General features: G+C 41.6%; 2 protein-coding genes across 2 annotated transcripts; both read right to left on the bottom strand.

The window, feature by feature from the left end:
* Window positions 1–1,457: 1,457 nt before the first annotated feature.
* LOC124680710 (YTH domain-containing family protein 2-like) lies at window positions 1,458–7,448 on the bottom strand. The gene is made up of 8 exons (XM_047215764.1): window positions 7,335–7,448; window positions 5,764–5,845; window positions 5,304–5,457; window positions 5,139–5,212; window positions 4,521–5,018; window positions 3,107–3,463; window positions 2,799–3,011; window positions 1,458–2,719 (listed from the first exon to the last, which is right to left on the bottom strand). The coding sequence occupies exons 2-8, from the start codon at window positions 5,764–5,766 to the stop codon at window positions 1,823–1,825; spliced, it is 2,196 nt and encodes a 731-aa protein (XP_047071720.1). The 5' UTR covers window positions 5,767–5,845; window positions 7,335–7,448; the 3' UTR covers window positions 1,458–1,822.
* Window positions 7,449–11,917: 4,469 nt separating this feature from the next.
* On the bottom strand, window positions 11,918–15,077 carry LOC124680709 (ABC transporter I family member 20). Its single transcript, XM_047215762.1, has 7 exons — window positions 14,834–15,077; window positions 14,587–14,720; window positions 14,318–14,437; window positions 12,833–12,928; window positions 12,588–12,740; window positions 12,431–12,508; window positions 11,918–12,342 (listed from the first exon to the last, which is right to left on the bottom strand). The coding sequence occupies exons 1-7, from the start codon at window positions 14,982–14,984 to the stop codon at window positions 12,139–12,141; spliced, it is 936 nt and encodes a 311-aa protein (XP_047071718.1). The 5' UTR covers window positions 14,985–15,077; the 3' UTR covers window positions 11,918–12,138.
* Window positions 15,078–21,250: the final 6,173 nt, after the last annotated feature.

Below are 21,250 nucleotides of genomic sequence, written 5' to 3'. Positions count from 1 at the left end.
CTATCCTAAGAAACGACAAGGTCATGTTTTCCTAAAATGCAAAAGGGTAAAAGAATGCTGGAACAACCTGGGGCTGAGCGAGACTAGGGAGAAGCTGTTGGCCTGCAATTCCGCTCACGCCATGCTCGAGACACTCTGGACATGCAACGAGGAGTCTAAGATGAAAGCCCTGGTGCTCATGTGGGAATGGTGGGGTGTGCGAAACAAGGCTAACGCTGGGGAGATGGTCAGAAGTGCTGCTGAGGTTTGCCACAGCGTGGAGCGACACATGATGGACTTCCAGTCCATCCGTCCTCCTCGAAAACCGCCTAAACCCCCTAATATCCTAAAGTGGGAGAAGCCCAAGGAGAACATGGTGAAAGTAAACTTCGATGGGGCTTTCAACAAGGTTAGTGGCACTGGTGGCTGGGGTTTTATTATCCGGAATCATCGCGGCGAGTTTGTGGCAGCAGGAGCGGGGAAGGTTGGTTTTCTCCGAGATCCCCTGCACGCCGAGACCATCGCTTGCCTTGCAGCTGTTGACGGAGCCACAAACCTGGGAGCTGATCGCATTACTTTTGAATCAGACTCTCTAAACCTGGTACAGGCCCTCAGAAGCAATGGCTACAATCGTTCTGCCATTGGTACCCTGGTGATGGAGGCGAGAAGGAAGTGTATGGCAAATTTCAAATCTTTCGACTTTTCCTTTTGCCGCCGGGCTTGTAATTCTGCAGCTCATGAGCTTGCACAGTATGGTGTAAAGTCAGAGATGTCTGACTACTTTTGGGTGGACTCTGCCCCCAATTGTGTAACAAACTTTGTTGCCAGCGATTTGGCTGAGCCAGTTGAGTAATGGAATCATCTATTTCCCATCAAAAAAAAAAAAAAAACCGACAAGGTCATGATGCCCTGCTAACGGCATTGGGCAGTATCGACTGATGCCCAACGGCTGAAATGGCAGGACCGATCCATATGGAAAATGGCTGTTCCTCTCTGGAATTGTGAGGGATATCAGAAGCTTAATGGAAAACATGCCAGAGTACAGGTCGTCAAAAATTCATAGACCAAGGAATGAAGTAGCTCATCACCTAGCTAGGCTGTGTCATAGTGGTGAACCTGATCTGCTGTCTGACTTATATATAATCACAGGTTTAAAAAATCGTAATAGGGAAGCCAATCAAGTAGCTCATGAGCTTGCTAAGAATGCTTACATATCTGGTAATTCTTGTACTTGGATCGATAAGCCTCCTAGATTTATTCTTACCAAGTTGGCAAACGATGTAATTGTGTTATCGAATCAATAAAGCATGCCGCATGGCTCTCCATGAAAGAAGAAGTCATGTGAGTACCTCAGATGGCAAGTATGCACGATAAACAAACCATTCTCAGTAAACTTTGCATAAGTTCTCAACTTATGCAAGTCAGCCACATGGACAATCATATACAAGAGAACACGGTTCCCAGACAGCAGGTAGTCGTTCAGCAACTAATACTCCATATTGGTACCATAGAAAACTCGATTACATTTCACCCAATAATGCCCAATGCATAATCCAACCACTGCTAATGAATATCACCACAGCAACAAACAGAAACGATTTTCCCCACCACAAATACCTCTAATGACCTGTTGGAGATTATGAAACAAAAAAAGACTATACCCAAACCCAACCAACCTTGATGTCAAGATGTCAGTAGTCAGGCTGAAAACCCAACTGCGGTAGCCAGAAGCAAAAGTAGCTAGCTAATCCAGACCAACACACCATGGAAATGTTAATTTAAGAACTCACAACACCCAGAAATAAAAAGAAATCAGTTGCAAACGATTTGCACCTGACTCCACTTAAGCCGCTTTTCTTGAGATTGCCTGCTCAGTATGTTCCGCCCCCTTCATCTCCAGGGAACCACTTCCATCACCTATAATCTCTGATGACGAGCCCCCAGACGCATTTAGCTTGATGTGCACAGAGCCAACCTTTACAACACCAGTTGGAGTAACCCCTGTCCTCTCATTCACAATGCCTTTTGCTTGCCTGTCCACTTGACTAGTTGATAGGTCCTCCGGTTTCTTGAGCAATTTTGTGGACTTCATATCCGCAGCTATCCCAGATGCACCATCCTTCATATTATTTGGTGGGTCCTGACCATCGAACGCCTGAGGAAGACCTTTCCCCCCAGAACAATTGGCTTCAGATGAGTTCATCACAGGTTGTGTTTTACGGTCATTATAACCCTTTCCATTAGACTTGACTACTTCGCTAAAGGCTGCAGGTTTCCTTCCAATATTTTCTGGGGACAGAGAGCCAGAACAGTACTCATTCTGTTTATGAACACTAGCATCTAAATTATGCCGTTCTGTTTTTATGTGCTCAGGTTGTGCAACAGGTGTTACTGCATCCCTTTTGATTACTTGAGTACCCACTTCATCTTTCATTTGGCTCGTCTTATCAGGTTGCTTACAATCACCATTATCCTGTCCAGTTTCCCCAGAATGCGCATCCTTGCTGCTAATTTGGCCTTTCCCTACTTCAGAAGGTTCACCCTCCACACCAACACTCTTTTTAGCAACAAGTGCTGGAACATAAATAAGACCATTGGAACTTCTACCCAAGTGTCTGCGTTTCTGTTCTACCATTGCTTTCTGCCTCCCTTCATAAAATGGGAAGTCATCAAGAATCGATGTCGTCATCAGACTGCTCTTAAATAGCTTTAGCATGTTTATTCCTGACTTGTAAGGTATCTACAGAGAAGAAATAATTGTCATCAGTACACAATATACTATCTCTTATGTTCAATACTCGCAATTAACAAACAATTACCTCTTGTGTATCTCGGCTGTTGGTAACAGGCTTATTCTCGTTGTTCTCTAATATGATGTGCCGAAAGGACGAATTCGGCACATCCTTTACGAGGTGCCACTTCAGTGGAAAGCTCCCAGACCACTTATCTTGCTGCCAGAAATCCATATCTTTGTGAAAATCCACAGGGCCAAGCATTTCAGCGACACCACAAAACTGCCCACTTGTATTAACCTAAAGGAAAGTGTTGGTATGTCAAACTCGTAGATAAGCATTTTAAGAATAAGAAAAGAAAAAAAGAAAGAATAAACGAATACATCAACACTCACCGAAAAAAATAGAAATATTGGACACTTTCGTGGACTTCTTCCTTGTGCTTCAGAGTATGCAGCATCCAACCTCCTGTTGCCATTGGGTGTGCTGGACCACACATTATATTTGATACTCTTATGCACATCATCTTCACTGTAAGATTTGATGACAAAAAACTTGGCATCTGGATAATCAATAGGGAAGTCGTCCTTATTATATTGGTCAGGATGTATTATAATGTTTTTCACAGAACTGCTTGGCACTGCTTCGGTTTCAGTATCTTGACCCGCCGTGGTAGCCACTGACGCGACTTCTGGCCTATCTGTTCTTGGTCCAGTGTCCCCAGCACTCGCATCTGAAGTGACCTGGAAATTCTGGAAAAAAGAATCCAGCCTTTGGTCAGATTTTCCATCCTTAGTGACAGTTTTGGGCACATAATGTGTTCTTTTATAGAAATATTACGGCAAATAACTCCTGGTGAGCACTTGGTTGATGATTCACGTGTAGTTACAAAGACAGCATTTAACAGCAAAAGAAATGGCACAGCAAACTATATGTAAGAACATAAGACAGAAAATGATTCTTGCATAGTTGCATAAGAGTAAATTTCTGAAAACCACACTAACTGTTACTGAACTACAAAAAATCACACTTTCAAGAACAAAATTTCAAAGAACCATACTTACTCTTGCAAATTGTTTCAGGAACCCACACTTCCATCCATTTCCAGTTCTCCTGATAGATAGGGCTCACTATGCAGAGACATAATCCTTGCTAACCCCATTTGCCGATATGGAATCAGATGCCACAAAGACCTGGCCAATACATGGCCGAGTCATGGATATCATCTCACATTAATAGCCCACCTCTGCTGTGCCATTAGTCTTCAACGTGAATAACAGCTGATATGTGGCACATGGCATCTGTGCCCATGACAGAAAAACAAGGCTCGCAACGGTTATGTCTCTGTGTACCAGCCCCAACATATCAGGCCTATGGGAATAACCGGAACTGAGTTTATCAAACCGTTTTGCAAGAGTAAGAGTGATTCTTTGAAAATATTTCTTAGAAATGTGATCCTGAGGTAGTATAGCAAGTGCTCATGTAATTCACAGAAATCCACTCTATTCACAAAGTTAAAGAATGGAATAACCAATATGATTGGGTATAAAGAACTTTTCATTTCAGTAGTCAGTACTGCAGTACTTTTAATTAAGAAAACCACAACTCAGGAGAACAGATTCCTCTAAATTATGTGTGCACTGTGCACTATGACCATCAGCATATAGGTATACAATCTCATTCTCAGCACCAGCGTTCTCGATCTAGAGGCACAGGTATGAAGAACTAAGAAGATGATATTCATATTTTCTCTTAGGTGGCATAAGGTGCAACTCTTGAACTGTAAATGTTCAAGTTTGGTTACAGTACCTTGTAAGCTGATGAAGCATCAACTGGAATTGCCAAATGTGAGGTTGAAGGATTGTCACGTCTCGTCACATTAACACTTGGAAGATCAGAAGGCTTATTGGTGCTTTGATTCTGATAAGGGCGATGGGAGGGACCAATAGCTGGACTTCCAGAAGGGACAGTCTGCGAAGCAGTCTGAGAAACCGTTGTATTTCCAGACATTTGAGGTCTATCTTTTATCCTAATATTAGCAGGCCTACTAGCAACAGAAGAGCCAGTACTGAATGTAGGAGGCTCCAAAGAAACAGTGGAGCTCATATCAGTTGTGGGCTGGACGAATACTGGGAAGTAACCAGATGGCGAGCCAGGAGGCTGATATGGATTAGTGAAATATTGTTGACTTCCTACAATTGTGCCATCAACTCCCATGACCATACCAGGCATATATGCGAACTGATCTTGGGAAGAATAGGGATATCCATAGCCAGGTGTGCAATATACATAAGGGAGATTGTCATTCTGCACACCCAGAAATATAAAATCGTCACAGGAATACACAAGAATATTATAATATATAACTATATACAATTATACATGTTCTAATTACAACATCAACCAGAGTGTTAGATATGCACTTACGGACTGCTGGACATATTGACCATCTAACCCCCAAACATTAGTGTTTTCACTCCATCCAACTGGTTGTTCAAATCCTATTCAAAATGAAACAGAAAAGTTATACACCATGGTCACCAAAAAAAATAGACATAAAAAGGAGTCAAAAGGGGCTAGAGGAACACATACCTGCATAGTAAGCATATCCGTTTGTAGCTGGATAAGATAGACCCTGGTCATATATGTATTCCGCGGACAAACCATTATTTGTATTATACTCAACTCTAGCAGGAAGAGATGCAGAACCCATGGCAGCATTTGTACCAAAGCCAGAGCCAGGCATCTGAAACCATAAAAACACAGCCACTGAATAAGAGACTGCCAATCTCTAAATACTCAGAAGGTACAAGAATTTCAGTGAATTTACATGCAAGCAACTTGCATTGTCTTCTTTTTTGGTGGATAATGCAAATATATCTGTAAACTGTATCAAAAGCCCAAACTAATCTGGATGAAACACAACAATTGCGAGCTTGCTGCAGATGGTAACAGCATGTAGCCTAAAATCACATACGTGCTCCAAAGGGCATATTCAAAATTACTAGTCTGTTGATAGTGCTAGAAGATTTATGCTGGAGAATATGATTACCATGGATGTCCCTAACTCAAACTTTTCCTTTTTCGATCAGAAGTACCAAGATTTTTTTTCAACAGTAATGCCTCTGGCAAACCTGAAAAGGTAAATAAAGGATGGACTTCTATTATATTGATTGAAATGAAAAAAAAACTGAAATTAAACAAGCGCGCAAGAAAAGAGTTCATGGTAAGGGAGGACAGGAGTGAGTCATGTCATTCAACATGCTCCAGCAAACTTATTCAAGGAAAAACTGAAGAACGCTGAAGCAAACTAGCAAAAGAAATTGCGTAGAATGTCCCCATGTCCCAAACACATGTAACAGGGCAAATACTCCATGTTCTTGAATCCTGAGTTTGAGAGAAAGCGATCTAGACGAACAAACAGTATCGATTCTTGCACAAGAATCAAAGCAACAATAAAGACCTAAACCAACAACAGAGTTCGAGCATAAATTCTTTACCGCACGAATCCGCAACTTACAAGCTAATCCTAGAAAACAAATACTAGAAAGCTGGAGACTATATTCCTCAAAAATAGCATCTTTCAGCATAACAGCCTCAAGCTTGCATGTCACATGACAATCCTCAAGCACAGATTCTTTATGGAACTAATTCCATGCAATCAGGACCAATATACTAACGATGGGCCAAATTAAAAAGAAAAACTACTGATTCTAGCACCCGTGTCGAAACGTGGATGCTCGAAGAAGGAAGAATATTGATAAATCATGATATCACCACTTACCACCTTTCCCTACGCTTACAGCAAGCTTTGGGTTATTTGCAGAACAATTTAAGTGGCAATTTTCTTTTCGTATATGAGAACTTCAGCAAACATTGCAGCCGAGTGCAGATAGGTGACTTTTATCGCGACGTCACCGGCTAACACACCTTAGGATATAATCATGTACAGTTGAGAAATTAAAAAAAAAAATCTACATGAACTTCAATCTACTGAAACTATCTGCAGAAGTTTGAAGTTTAATTTTTTTTTTTGTGATACAATTTGGCTTCAAGTTCAAAGCTTAAAGGGTGGTCTGACATTCCATAGACTGAGTACACCGTTAAAAGAAATGGAAAATTTTAAGAATGGGTTGAACCTGATATGTTGGCAAAAGCCCAAAAAAAATCAGCAATCGGCACTGGCAGGCAAGTAGGCAACTCTAACACCAAACGGTTTCGCCTGACAGCAACCTGGCACCGTTCGGCACACCACATATCCACCCAAAATATTACCAAGCAGATTGCAACAAATCCGAAAGAATTGGTCTCCGCTAGCAAGAAAGCAGGAAGCAAACTTACACCCAACCTGGGAATTCGATCACAGATGCTTCTGGGGACAATTTTATGCCCCTAAACACCAGTTGTGCAGCAAATTACCAATTCCAGTGAAACAAGACCCAATTCCGGCTCGACTCACCAAAAGCGGGAGATGCGAGCCAACCACCACCATATCCACGCACGCACCCCAAAAAACCCAGACCGTATCCACAGACACCTACGCATGCGCAGTTTACGGAGATAAACCCCGAAAGGGCATGGCTTTCGCACAGCAAAGGGACAGGGACGGAAGGAAAAAAATACCTAGAAAAACCCGGAGAGAAGACGGCGGAGCCAATCAATCAGGCGGCGAGCAGGCTCCAGGCGGCGGCGGCGGCGTCAGAGACCCCGGCCATGGCGGGGCCGAATTGCGGGGCGAGGAGCCCAGGCTACCACGCAGCGACGCTAGCAGGCGGCGGTAGCGAGCATGGTGGCGCAGGGGTTGGGGGAGGCGAGGTCGGCGAGGAAGAGGCGAAGGGGGAGAAGAAGTGGAGAGCGAAAATGGCAAAAAGATCTCTTTTTTTTCTGGTGAGATGGGAGATGGGAACGAGATGAAGTGGCCGACGCGGGCAGCAGATGGGTGTCGCGGTGCACGGGGACGCTGCGCTTTTCCTTCTGTGCTTTGTGCGCTTCCTTTCTTGGTGCGAAAGAAAGAGGCTAAAGGCCATTTTTCGGTTCACGGGGGAGGGGCAGTTGTGGTGTTTTACCAAGTCTATTCTTGTGTGGTACGAAAATGAAATCATCACTTTTTTTTTTGTTTTTTGGTTGTTGACACTTTGGTTGTGAGTGTTAAAGTGTGCTTGTTTCGAATACGCGGTGGTTATGTTCCACCGGAATGAAATGATTCCACCGTCTTGTTTGGTTGAGAGGGAATTATGTCGCATGGAATGGTTTAGTTTTGTGTTTCTGTTGTTTACAGAGATGATGAAAGGTAAGCCAACGTTGAAGTATTTTTGTGGGGTTATTAGTGCATGGGTGTGATCATGTGATGTTGGTACAGGACGAGAACCAGGTGATTCTACCAAATCAAAGACGTAAACTGGTTTCAAAAATTAGTGGCATATTTTTGTGGTGGAACCAACCTCATTCCAATAAAGTTTGCTATATTGTTATAGCCAAACACAAGAATCATGAACCATTCTATTACATGCCACTTTGTTCCACCAACCAAACACATCCGACGACGTCTTGTGAGGACCTCAAATCTCACGCCATACGATACATGTCCTACAGAATTTATGTGTGATCATTGCAGATACGATATTTTTTTTTGGTGTTTTCTGCATCAAAGTTGCCAACCTTCAGTGCTCTAAATCTGACCTTCACATCGGCCGGGAAATGGAAGAAAAGAAGAGTGCCAAATTGTGACACCACACAACAATAATGGTCATAGATACAAATATAAAAGTATATAGATATATGACTGTAGATATGGATGGATATATTGACATAAAATGCAGATTTGACCTTCACGTCGGCCAAAAAATGGAAGAAAAGAAGATTTCCATATTGTGACGCCACACAACAATAACGGTTATAGATATAGAAGTACAAAAATATACTATGATTATATATGTATGGATAGAGATATAGACATAAATACAAATATTGGTGATGGCTAGGACCATATCGTACTTTTTATACTAGATACAGATGATCGATGTAGAAAAGCCCATATTTTTGAGTTAACAGTAAGTTTGGAAGCCAACGGGTTATTAGTACCTGGGTGTGATCAAGTTATATTAGTAGAGGGCGAGAACCAGGTGATTATACCAAATCAAAGGTGTAAAGTGGATCCAAATATTGGTGGAATATTTTTTGTGGTGGAACCAACCTCGTTCCAATACATTTTGCTATATATTTTCAGCCAAACACAAGAATCAGGAACCATTCTATTACATGCCACTTTGTTCCTCCAACCAAACACATTAATTCTAAGCAGTCTCGTGAAAACCTAAAATCTCACGCCATACAATGCAGGTCATATAGAATTTATGTATAATTATTGCATATACAATGTTTATTTTGGTGTTTTCTACATCAAACTTCCCAAACTTTAGTGCTCTAAGTTTGACCCTCACATCTACCGGAAAATGGAAGAAAAGAAGAGTACCAACTTGTGACGCCACACAACGATAATGGTCATAGACATAGATAAGAAGTATACAAATATATGACTATAGATATGGATGGAGATATATACATGAATATAGATTTGACCTTCACATCGGCCGGAAAATGGAAGAAGAGAAGAGTACCCGATTGTGATGCCACGCAACAATAACGGCTGTAGGTTTAGATATAGAAGTATAGAAATATATGACTATAGATATGGATAGAGATACAGACATAAATGTAGATACTGATGATGGCTAGGATCATCCTGATCCCGATCTAACTCGTACTTTTTACATTAGATATAGATGGAAAACTTCAAATGGAGGCCAAGCTAAACGTATCCATTTATTTTCAAACACTCGGAATTTAAATTTTGAAACTTTGAAAATTTTGGATTAATTTTTTTAAGATAGCCAATGATGTATACTACAACGGTGTAAAATTCCAATACAAACTACTTTCTATTCTAGGCTACACAAAAATAAAAAACTCTAACAAATTTTATAGCGAATAGTACACATTTCAAGACTACTAATTTTGTCAGATTTTATCAATTTCGTGTAGCCTATAATACAAATCAGTTTGTATTAAGATTTTTCACCATTTGTAGCACATATCATTGACTATCTCTAGGATTTTGTTTTAGATTCTTTTAAAACTTTGAAACACAAATTTTGAGTCTTTGAAAATAAAGAGCTACATGTAGCTCGGCCTCCAAAACGCCACACTGATATATATGATATATGTAGAAGTATAGATTAAACCCATATAGTTTAGCTAACTGAATTGAAACCTGTCAATCTTCTGAACATTTTGAAACAAAGACCATATAATATTGACTAGCAATCCTTGTTAACCAAAGCTTGAGTTATTTTCTCTATGTAGAACATCTGCGGCGTTGTAGCCTTGTGTCAGCTGCACAAAGGCTTTCTTCTTCCCATCTGACCTAAATTCACACACACACAAAAAGCACGTAACTTCAGAATCAATACAGGCTGAAGAGACAAAATCAAAGGACAGAATTATTTACCAACTTAGATGATTTGGGTAGCAGAACAGATGAGGGGATCACTAGCTAAGCAGATGCTGACCTTATCAGGGTGTTGACTTTCTTAACCTTGACGCCAAGAATGTCCTGAACAGCTGCCTTGATCTCACCCTTGTCTGCACGGACATCAACGATGATCACAAGCATGTTCTGCCTCTCGACATCCCTGACGGTGGCTTCAGTAAGAACTGGATATTTCAGAACTTCATGGGGACCTAGCCTTGGAGCGTGCTGTGCGCTGATTCTGAATTGGCTGGCACTTCTCGCATGCCTCAGCGTGCTTATTTGGCAAGATGTCACAGAAGGTTGGATGGATGATCCTGGCTTTGCAGCGAACGGGGTTCTTACAGGCCAAGCTTTCACAACTGGGAGAAAAAACACAAGCAGAGACTGTAACTTGAAACGCCTCACAAAAGTATGTCCCAATTTAAAATCACGAATGGTTTAACCATCAAAACGAAATAGCATGTGCTTATGAACTTAGAACATCGCTAAGCCACTAGATTCGTGAGAACAGGCTTATGTAGTGTTTGTGGACAAAAAGTACAGCTAAGACAGTGGGTTGTATTCTTCTCTAAATTTGGTGTGTCTTTCTTAGATGAGGCGGACAGGGACTAAAGACATTTGTCCATAGACACGATTTGTTGATGACGCAGTTGCCTGTTCCGGCAGTGCACAGCACGAAGCAATACGTGGAGCAATTGTCAGACATCAGTAACTACAATGCGCTGATACCCCTACAAATGCATACCAATGGTCCGCTGGATGCAGTGTAAATTTTATCACTGGTTACGGCAAGAAAAAATAACAATGATCCACTGCCAACATGATGATATTCAGTGCCGCAGATAGGAAGATGTACCATTTCGGGCGAGGTTCATCGTGCTGGGCACCAGATGAGCTAGCTGCAGATATTGAAAGGGGCACACCATCATGTACAGCAAGTGGGGAACATGTAATGAGAATCGAAAGTGTGAATTAACACCTAGTCCTAACAGGTGATAAATACTAGACAGTAAAAACAATCAAACTTTTCACTAGAAAGCAGAAATAGAAAATCAAATACTCCCTCCATCCCATAAACGATGTCTAAGATTTGTCTAAATTCAAAGCAATTGTCCCATAAAAGGATGTACAGGGTTAGACGCTTAAATCCGAAATCTGAGTTCTTGTGTTTCTAGAAGCTTCAGAATTAAAGCGGCGACTGGTCAAAGCAAAAAAGGCAAATCAAGAAGGAGAAGATGATAGGAACACCCTACCCAACTAGGCAACTACTGCATAATTTTTTTTGACCTGGGAACTACTGCATAATGGAGGATGCCGGAACCGATCGGGCGAGAAATTCTTTGGGATCGCGATCTCCAGACTTGCACGGCGAATTGCCCATCTGCGTTACCAACAACAAAGCAACCCTGATTCGTTTTAAAGGGAAGGAACCCTGGTTCATAAAGCACGGCTGCAGAAGGTTTTTTTTTTTTTTTTTTTTTTGAGGTAGCACGGCTGTAGAAGGTGTGATTAGAAAGGAGAAGGAAGGGGCCCAAATCAAACGGGCTTTCTTTGTTCGCAGACTAAGTTTAAGTCCTTTCTCTACTTATTTTTCCACTACCAAGAGTTTTTTTTTTCGAGTTTTGGCTAGGCTGGAAGGAAGTAGATTCGGATGGTGTACAAAGACAATAATAAGAACAGAAATGAATATATATTATATGAAAAATAAATTCAATAATAATATTCGACATCCAGATTACAATTTCGTATACATGCAGCAAGCGTGGACAATTTGCTGAACTTCTTTCCTTTGGTGTTAGAACTTAGCTGTTACCGTCCAAGTTCCTCAGGTATGATGTGAATATGTCATAGGACTGTTATTCATCATCTCAAGAACCAAGCTACAGGATATCATCACTACCGAAGAACGCTGTTTGAGCTGAGAAAGAAGCTCTCTTCGCCTGCCATGGTGGAGGTGAGCCTTCCTGCTGCCCAACCGTTGTTGATTACCCTGCTCCCCTCGATAACCTTGTCAAATGCTGGGAGGCCTTTCTCCTTCCGCTCCTTTCTCTTCCTTCTGTCCTCGTCCCTCTCTTTCCTCAGCCAGCTCTCCACTGTTCTCTGAAATGCAAATGCACCAAAATTTGATGAACATCTGTACTGTGTTGTGCTAATTAAAACCTGCTTCTTTTATACTTTTATAGCTTACCATGAGCGATAACTGGCTCGTTTCTTTCACCTTTTCTAAAGGGAGCGCTAGTTGCAACTTCCCATGAGCAATGTAAACCTGAAACCGGATAGTGTCAATAGGTGCTACTAGCCACATGGATTCCATGAGCCTATAAAGCACATGAGAGGAAACTCACAATATCAGTTGGCCAATCATCCAGGCCATCGAAGATATGGGTGGCGTAGATAATAGTTGCACCTCGTTCCACACATTCCTTCTTTAGATATGTTAATAGATTTGCTCTTGCCAACACATCAAGGTCAACTGTGATCTCATCAAGAAGAAGAACCTGCATTGCAGTTTTACTGTCTTATGAAAATCTTGTTGTGTGCACACACAGCTCCACCCTTTTGGTGGCACAACAAGGCAAATTTCTCAAACCTTGAATGTCTTGAGAAGTCCCATACAAATCTGGACTCTTCTCCTCTGACCATCTGATGCCTTATGCATGCGCCAACCAAGGTCAATATCCAAAATCTGCGACATGACAAATGTTGGAAGTACAGTAAAGTTGGGCCACTTAGACTAAACAAAGGTTTGTCAGAATCCAAGGTCGAATTATCAGCTAATCTTCACCTAATATTTGACGTACAACAGAGGTTGCCAAGATTATATTTTGGGGATTAACTTAGTTTAGATTATTTGACCCGTCTATAATAAGCCAAATGAGGTAGGTCGTAATGTATGGATAATAAGCAAGGAAAACAAAGTCTTTAGAACAGTTCACCTTGTGGACATGCATACCAAATGTTATGTTGCAATCGCTTACATAAGTGAAATTGTATGTTTCAGTGGAAAGGGAATGAACGAATTCTATATTTGGTTAAAATAGTTTATAGATTAGGGAACAATTATGTTCTATTAATTATTTATTTTTTCTGATAAATGTAGTACACATACTTTGAACCTTTGATCTTTCATGTTGTTCTATTTTCAGAGTTGAAGTTCCTGCCTTGCACTTTCACACCACAAAAAGCTCTTCCAAAAATTCATGTTACTCATCAAAGGTATTCTTATATCCAACATAGTGTGAAGTTGCTTTGACTACTGAAGCATGCCTCAATTCGCTCGAAATGCGACAAAGAAAAAAGTTCAGAGACGACTCAATTTTTATTGAAGGATTTAGCCTTTGAAGCGGATTTTTGAGAGAGTCTTCATCCATCTAGTGGCAGCTACAAGTATTACACTTGCTTCGCTACACTCTTTTCTTATGCTCGCGCTTCGCATAGGCTAAATAAGTTGCTCACCCCTAGATGCTTAGGTACGAGGTGAAACACAAGCAGGAGACCGAGAAAAGAAATCCAGGAGTGATGATTTCAAAGCGGTTGCTAGAAAAATGGATTTTAGTACGCGCCACACCTTATCTATTCTCCGAATTGCATTGGAAGCGTCAGCTTACCAACTGCCATCAGACAGGCATATTGTACTGTATTGAGCATGAGATGAATAGCTTTACTACACAATACTCTTTGTAGGATAACAGTAGTATGGTACATACATTAATAGATAGTTGGTTTAAATAGTTTATTTTCGAGTTGGCTGTAATTGGTTAGAATATGCAAGTGTCTGACCATGGCCAACGGGGGATTTCTAGATGCCATTTGAATGTTGCAGAAGCACTAGGGTCTGTCACAACAGGATTGAAGTCCCCATATATGAAACACAACCATTTCTACATACTGCGCATTGTAGAAGGTGATGACATTCAGTTTACAATATTTGAAGCATGCAAAGCAAACAAGCGTAAAGTGCAAACTTTCAGTTTCCTTGAACATTTTACCGAATGAAAAAATAACAGTGATCTTTCCATGTAAAATCTGATAGACCAGTGAACTTGCTAGTGCAGTCAATTTGGAATGAACTTGCCTTGATAAGTTCATCTCTCCTCTGAGGATCAACGTCAGTAACACCGAATATCATCTTCTCCGCGGAAATGTCCATCTGTATGTTCACCTGGTAGCCCGCGAAGGCAACATCGCGCCTCCACTGCATCCATCAGACGAAGCTACTGAGTTAGATTCATCATCTGAGGATGGTTAATTGCCCAGTTCGCGCGCGTGTCATTGCAGATGTGTAGTAGTAGTCTGACAATTGCGCAGCAGAAGGTAAAGGGAGTTCGTAAGTCGTCAGCTCACCTCGCCGCCGAGGTAGCAGAGGTCGCCGGAGGAGGTGAGCGCCGTGTCGTGGAAGGCCGACCTGCCAAAGACCCGCACCATGCTCGGATCCACCATGTGCTTCCCGCCTAGTATCTTGAGTATCGTCGTCTTGCCTGCCCCCGGCGCCCACCCAAATCAAATCCCGCAGGCAGAAAGACCGAGGGCCCGAGGCGAGACGAACCGGAAAGAGAGAAAGAGGGAGGGAAAGATTCCGGAGGGTGGTTACCTGCGCCGTTGGAGCCGACGAGGAGGCAGCGCTGACCGGCTTGGAGGGTGAAGCAGACGTCCTCGATGAGCGGCGGCGCTCCGGGCGGCGGCTTCCCGTCGATGCCCGGGTAGGTGAAGGTCAGGTTCCTGATCTCCACCGTTGGCGCCATGGTGCGTGGCTGGCTGCCCGCCGTGGCCGGAGACGGAGGCGGAGCTGGGGAGCTTTGAGTTATGGTTGGTGGGCAGGGAGAAGAGAAGCGTAGCGGGCCAGCGTGTAGAAAGCTTGCTAGGGTCCGGTGGGTGTGGTTGTTGGGCCGAGGTGGGTGGCTGGCCCTGTCGGAAGACTTCTTGATTTGGAAATCCAAGGACAGCACAGGGCCACGTCTCGGTTTTGAAGCCCCAGATTTAGCCACCGACGGAGCGGTCCTCTTCCGAATTTATGTTTTTTTTAGAAAAAGAATTGACTGTATTTCATTAATCGAAAGTGAAGCAACGCTGGAAACACGTGGAAACGAAAAGATAAACCGAGATGAAATAATTATCATGAATTTGCAGATAAAATCCTGAAAGATCGAGAAATACAAAAGGATTATTACGGTTTTCTACAACCACCGTAGCAAGCGGCAGCCGCCCAACTCCAACGATGCCGAGAAGGATACCGGAAGAGATGCCAAGCTACCACCATTGCAAGATCAGATTTTGTGAGTGATGAACATGCCTGCTGCAAACAACGTGGCGCATTGTTGTGGCCCGTCGACCGGGGGCGTCCCTGTTCTATATTGGACCACGATCTGCCACCACCCCCCCCCCCCAATCGATGTAATTGGGAGAGAAGAACAGCATATCCACACCTCTGGACTTACATCTTCACTACATAAGAACCACCTCACCCCGGCCACTAGCATCTGCACAGATAACAATTAATGCCAGCGACACACCAAGAACTCTATACAGACTAGTACAGAACTGTAGAACGAAGGGTACGATTTAAGACTAGTCACAATATAAAGTATCATACGCTAGTATCATGTATATGATATCATCCCTACAATGCATAGTATCATGATATGGTATTCTTTCATATTTAATGTTTTGTACAATCTTAACGCAAATTTGTGTACATGATGTATTTTTTATTTAACTTTTTAGTTTTACGTGCTATGATACAATATCTACCTAGAGCAAGTACAATAAATCCTACTCAGCTGGCTATACAGATTAAAATAATATATTAAGTATTATTTAGTTGGAGGAGAGAGAGAATAAGAGAGAGGAGGAGTGGGCTCTCATGCAAGCGCAAGCTCTAGCACGTGCTCCTAGGCACTTTGTGAGAGTGAAAGGTGGGTCATGCATTGATAAAGTAGTACTCCCTCTGTTCCTTTCTATAGTGCCTATAGATTTTTTACATTTGTTTCCAAATATAAGGTTGTAGCTTAGCTTTTTTTCAATTACCCCCTCCCCGTTTAGCTCTCAAATCGTTCAACACCCAAATTTATTATGGTAAGTTAGGAAGATATGGATTTCTCAAATTTTACGTCGATCTCAAATCGTTTAGCTAGGGGTCTTGTGTAAAAAATACTCTTGCGCTAATTTCCGTACCAAAAAACTATAGGCACTATAGAATGGAACAGAGTGAGTATAATTTTATAGCTTACTATTGTACATATTGGTTCTAAGTTAACTATAAATAACATGACACTTGACTTGTAGCTATCAGCTGGATCTACTATTGAACTTTTTTTTGTTGTTGAGAAACACAGTACAACGCAGACGCTCACATACACGCGCATACACTCACCCCTATGAACGTACACACGCACACATTGAACTTGCTATTATGATACCACTCTAACCTCATTCTTCATTAATTATTATAGTGTTACATTAGATTTTTACCAACATGATAAATATTTTCATTCTGGCTAGTCTAAAATGTCGACCTTCCGGGGGAGGATGATCCTCCCATGCATGTATTAGCTGTCCATGCGTGTCACCCTCGCGCGAGCGAACCATGCACGATCGACCAAGCACAGCCGCCATACAACCAGAAGACGCGGACAAGTACCAATGCAAAGCAAACCGTCCGCGACCGACACTAGTAGAAAAATGGTCTAAAGGCCCCCCACGATGATTTTGATATATTATACGTTTAAAAAATAAAAAATATATAAAATCCATAATTTATAGCAAAAATGAAAATCTTCTTGCTTTCGTATTTTTATTTGGAATTTTGAGAATCTAAAATTTGGCTAACCGGGTAAACCCAGGTGAATTCGGATGTAACTTTTTCCCACGATGATTTTGATATATTATACGTTTTTTCCGACGTCGTATGCAAAAGTTAATGCGGTTTTACCATTTTTCAAACCTTTTTTGCTATAAAAGTGAAAATTCGAATTTCTTAATTTCACCGAATAGTAGGTTGCATAACATACAAGAATCTGAAAACATTTTATTTTTTGAATTTTCTATCATTTTCTTTTCTATTTTACAGAACAAAAAAGGCGATCCAGGGAGGTGAAGGGTGCGTGGGGAATAAACAACCAGAAAAAACCTTTAGTCTCGGTTGGGAACACCAACCGGAACTAAAGGGTAACCTTTAGTCCCGGTTGGTAACACCAACTGGGACTAAAGAGATCTGCCCCGACCGCAATCCACCATAGCCCTTTAGCCCCAGTTGATGTTACCAACCGGGACCCTTTTGGTCCCGACCGGAGCATTAGTCTCGGTTCACCAGCAGAATCGGGACTAAAGACCCCATTAATTCTGGGTCAAAGTATTTTGCGACTAATGTACGATGGAAGGCTTTTCTTCTACTAGTGCAAGCAGACCCGCGCGACTACAGCCACCGCGTTTCGTTCATACGCGAATATAGCAACAGCCACGTGCATGCATTGATCGGCACAAGAGCTAGGATGTATCCATTAATTAGCTAGGTAGCCTATTATGCGTACTTCAATTGATCGATATTTCCGGCCAACAGTAGATACGTAGAAAACAATGAAAAACAAATTTGAGTATAAATATAAATAAGTACAAATACAACTCGGTAAAAATTCGAGTACAGTTATGTACTACATCAGTCGCCAACAAATCTAGGTACCCTGAAGTACAAATATAACTCATTGAAAGAACCCGAGTATGGTTATGTACAAAACATGTGTAAGAGCACGAGTATAACGAAGGATGAGTATAATTCAGTGAACGCACGAATACAGTTGCGTATAGATTACGAGTACAATTACGTACAAAGCACATGTACAGTTACATAGAGCACGACAACATCGAAAAGTGAGTACAACTCAGTAAACATCTAAATACAGTACGAACCACAAGTACATTTAAATACAGAGTAAGAGCACATCGAAGGACAATACAACTCAGTGAATACTTGAATACATTTATATACAGAGCATATATGCATTTAGTACAACAAATGACAAGTACAACTCAGTCAAAAACACAGAGACATTAAAGTACAAGTACACTCTTAAGTGGAACCCCCACTACAACTCATTCCAAAACTTAGTGTTGAGATCTTTCTCTCTAGTTAATTTTCAACTTCGGCCTTATAAATTTTAAAGTAGTATAAAGCTTTATCTTTAGTTCACAACAAGTAAACATAGCAAAATCTAGTCGAAGCACAAATAGGATGATTCAGTATGAGTAAAGTGTTCATGGACGGAGGAAGTGGATTGAATCTGATATTCACAAGCACAGTAAAAAATATGGGCATCGCAACCAATATGTTGCAGGAATCTAATACATGTTTCCATGGCATTGTCCCTACTTTGCCAGCACATCCTGTTGGTAGAATTTCCTTGAATGTCGTCTTCGGGAAATCCGACAATTTCAGGAAAGAAAGGATCGAGTTTGAGGTAGTGGATTGGGAATCGCAGTACCACGCTATACTCAGGAGGCCAGCTTATGCCAAGTTTATGGTTGTGCCGCATTATGCATATCTAAAGCTCAAAATGCCAGGCAACAATTAAACCAATATCACGGTTCATGGAAGTTTCTCTCGGTCGGAAAATTGCAGTCGCGAGTTTCAGAAGATTGCTGCCAAGTTTGGAGTAAAAAAGGAAACTATCGACTTCCCCTCTAAGCAGCTAGCTTCTCGTGACAAAGATCCCAAGCTTAAGGAGGATGACAACATTAAGAAGATGAAGAAGAAACCAGATGATTCTGCAATGTTGGTTCCAGCTATTGCACCTTCGGCAATTGATGACGAAGTCTCAGTCAAAGGCGCTAATACTCTGGCAATAATCGTAAGTACTCCTAAGGAAGCCATCGGCACCACACCGGGAATCATCGGCACTTGAAGAGCTATCGGCTCCTCAGGCGTGGATCAAGAGAAGAAGGACCCTCCTCTTACTTAAGAAGACGAGCGGTGACATACATCTTTATTTTCATAGAATTTTACTTTCAATACGGTTTTCTTAGCCATAGCAGTATTAGCTTATCTTATCGTCATAGACTTATTAATAAATATTCAAGTTTTGTTTATTCGAGTATTGAGTTGATTCGGGACACCCGAACAATTTTTTCAATATTATTTCGCATAATACCGCGAACATCGACTTCAAAATATAAGTATAGAAAGTGAACTCGATAAAAAAGATCGAGGGTTGCTTGTACTGGTTATACCCAAAATTATCATATAAAGCCTCGGGAAAAAATACGAGCGCTGCAATGGATGATAATCAAAGGGACTTACAAAATAACAGCATACGATTATCCTTTGCGAAAGCCTCAGGGATCATGTGAGTGTTGTTGATGACAAGGATAAAACTACTTATGGAAGGCACATGCCGTTACATCAAACAAGGAGGTACTAAGAGTGACGGAGTCGATAGCGGGCATAGTTTCCTCGATTTACTCGGGGGCTACCGCCAAAACATACATCATCGATTGTAGCAAAGTTGCAATTACTACAGGTTCACTGAACCCGCAACATGAGCTGATCACTCAAAGAATTTGCCACCGATACCTTTCATAAAAGAGCATCACAATACCGATGCCTAAAAAAGACTAAGAGCATCAAGAATTCATCTTAGTCAACAAATACATCAGAAAATCTACCACCGGCATTTGAAGATAAAGTTGTGAGGTATGTATATTTTGTCAAAAGTGGCAAATATGTCGTCTCCAACAAATGAAGCAAAGTTACATCATACACATGAATAAACTTGTACCTAGTGCATCCGAATATTCGGGTGCAAGAAATTGTCAAAAGCAAAAGTTACAATTACAACAAAAGTATAGCGACATCGAAACTATTCTTGTGGAATTCCTACTAGGTCATCTACTTCCGTACTGTCTTATGGACTTTTACGGCAGGGTAAAATTAGCTTATGTCGCCATCATCATCTGCAATTGCCATCAAATCTAATAAAGGATGCTGCGACAGCACGAAAGCAAAGGCGGATTCGGCTCCTGCAAGAAGTTGATTGTGAACCAATTCACGCACCTTTTTAGTATTCTTGAAGTTTACTATCAAGGCTAAAAATGATGGAGGAACTCGATTGGGGGGAAACATGGTTTTCCAGATCATCTTTATACATGCATGACACTTATCGAAGAATCGATGCACTTGTTGCACTCGATCTTGAAACTTTGCAACAGCAGCAACCTTCGATTTGTTTGTCCAGAAAACTTCGTCAAATTGTGAAAGATTGGTCAAAGCTTCTACACGTTCATGTACTCGCTTGTTTTTTCCCGATAAATTCAGAGTTATGACTGGCAAAGACAATAATGCAAAAGTTAGAGGAATAAGCACAACAATCGAAGGAATACAAAGGGGGACAGACACTTACAATTCAAGCTTTCTGTAGCTTTTTGCAGTTCGTTTAGTGCATAACGCTCTGCATCAATGGCTAGCTCACCCTTCTTCTTCATGATAGCGGCCATGGCATGGATTCCGCACATATCTTTATCCATTTGAGTAATTCGGGTCTTCATACGTTGAAGACGATCACATGTGGAATCATCAGCCGAAGAACCTTCGGCAAAGGAAGGTACATGAGCTACCTGCAAAAATACACCATCGAGTGTGTCAAGGAATATACACAATATCAATTGGCACATTGTTTGAGCCAAATGATAAGATTACAATTTGGTAAAAGAAAAAGTCAGGGGGATTGGGTATGCGTCGATAAACTTGGGCCACCTCCTCCGATAGTTGATTTATTAGCTGATACCAATTCAAGAAGCTGCAGTGCGCATTTGTGCGCTGATACTTTGAAAAGGCTGAGGTCGATGGCTTGCCCATCGTGATCCTTCGGTAGCTCTTTCGTTAGCAGCTCAATCTCGGCTTTGAAGTCGTGCCCCATCAGAAGTTGGAAAGCAAGGAGAGCGTTGTAGGTACGTGAGGTACGTTTGAATACCTCAATAGTGCCTTCGGTGTTGACGAAAGTATCCGTCAGCTGCCCCAATG

The sequence above is a fragment of the Lolium rigidum genome, unplaced genomic scaffold (assembly GCF_022539505.1).
Source record: "Lolium rigidum isolate FL_2022 unplaced genomic scaffold, APGP_CSIRO_Lrig_0.1 contig_25862_1, whole genome shotgun sequence".
Taxonomy (NCBI): domain Eukaryota; kingdom Viridiplantae; phylum Streptophyta; class Magnoliopsida; order Poales; family Poaceae; genus Lolium; species Lolium rigidum.
The sequence above is the reverse complement of the archived record's forward strand: the minus strand, read 5'-3'. Positions and strand labels throughout refer to the sequence as shown.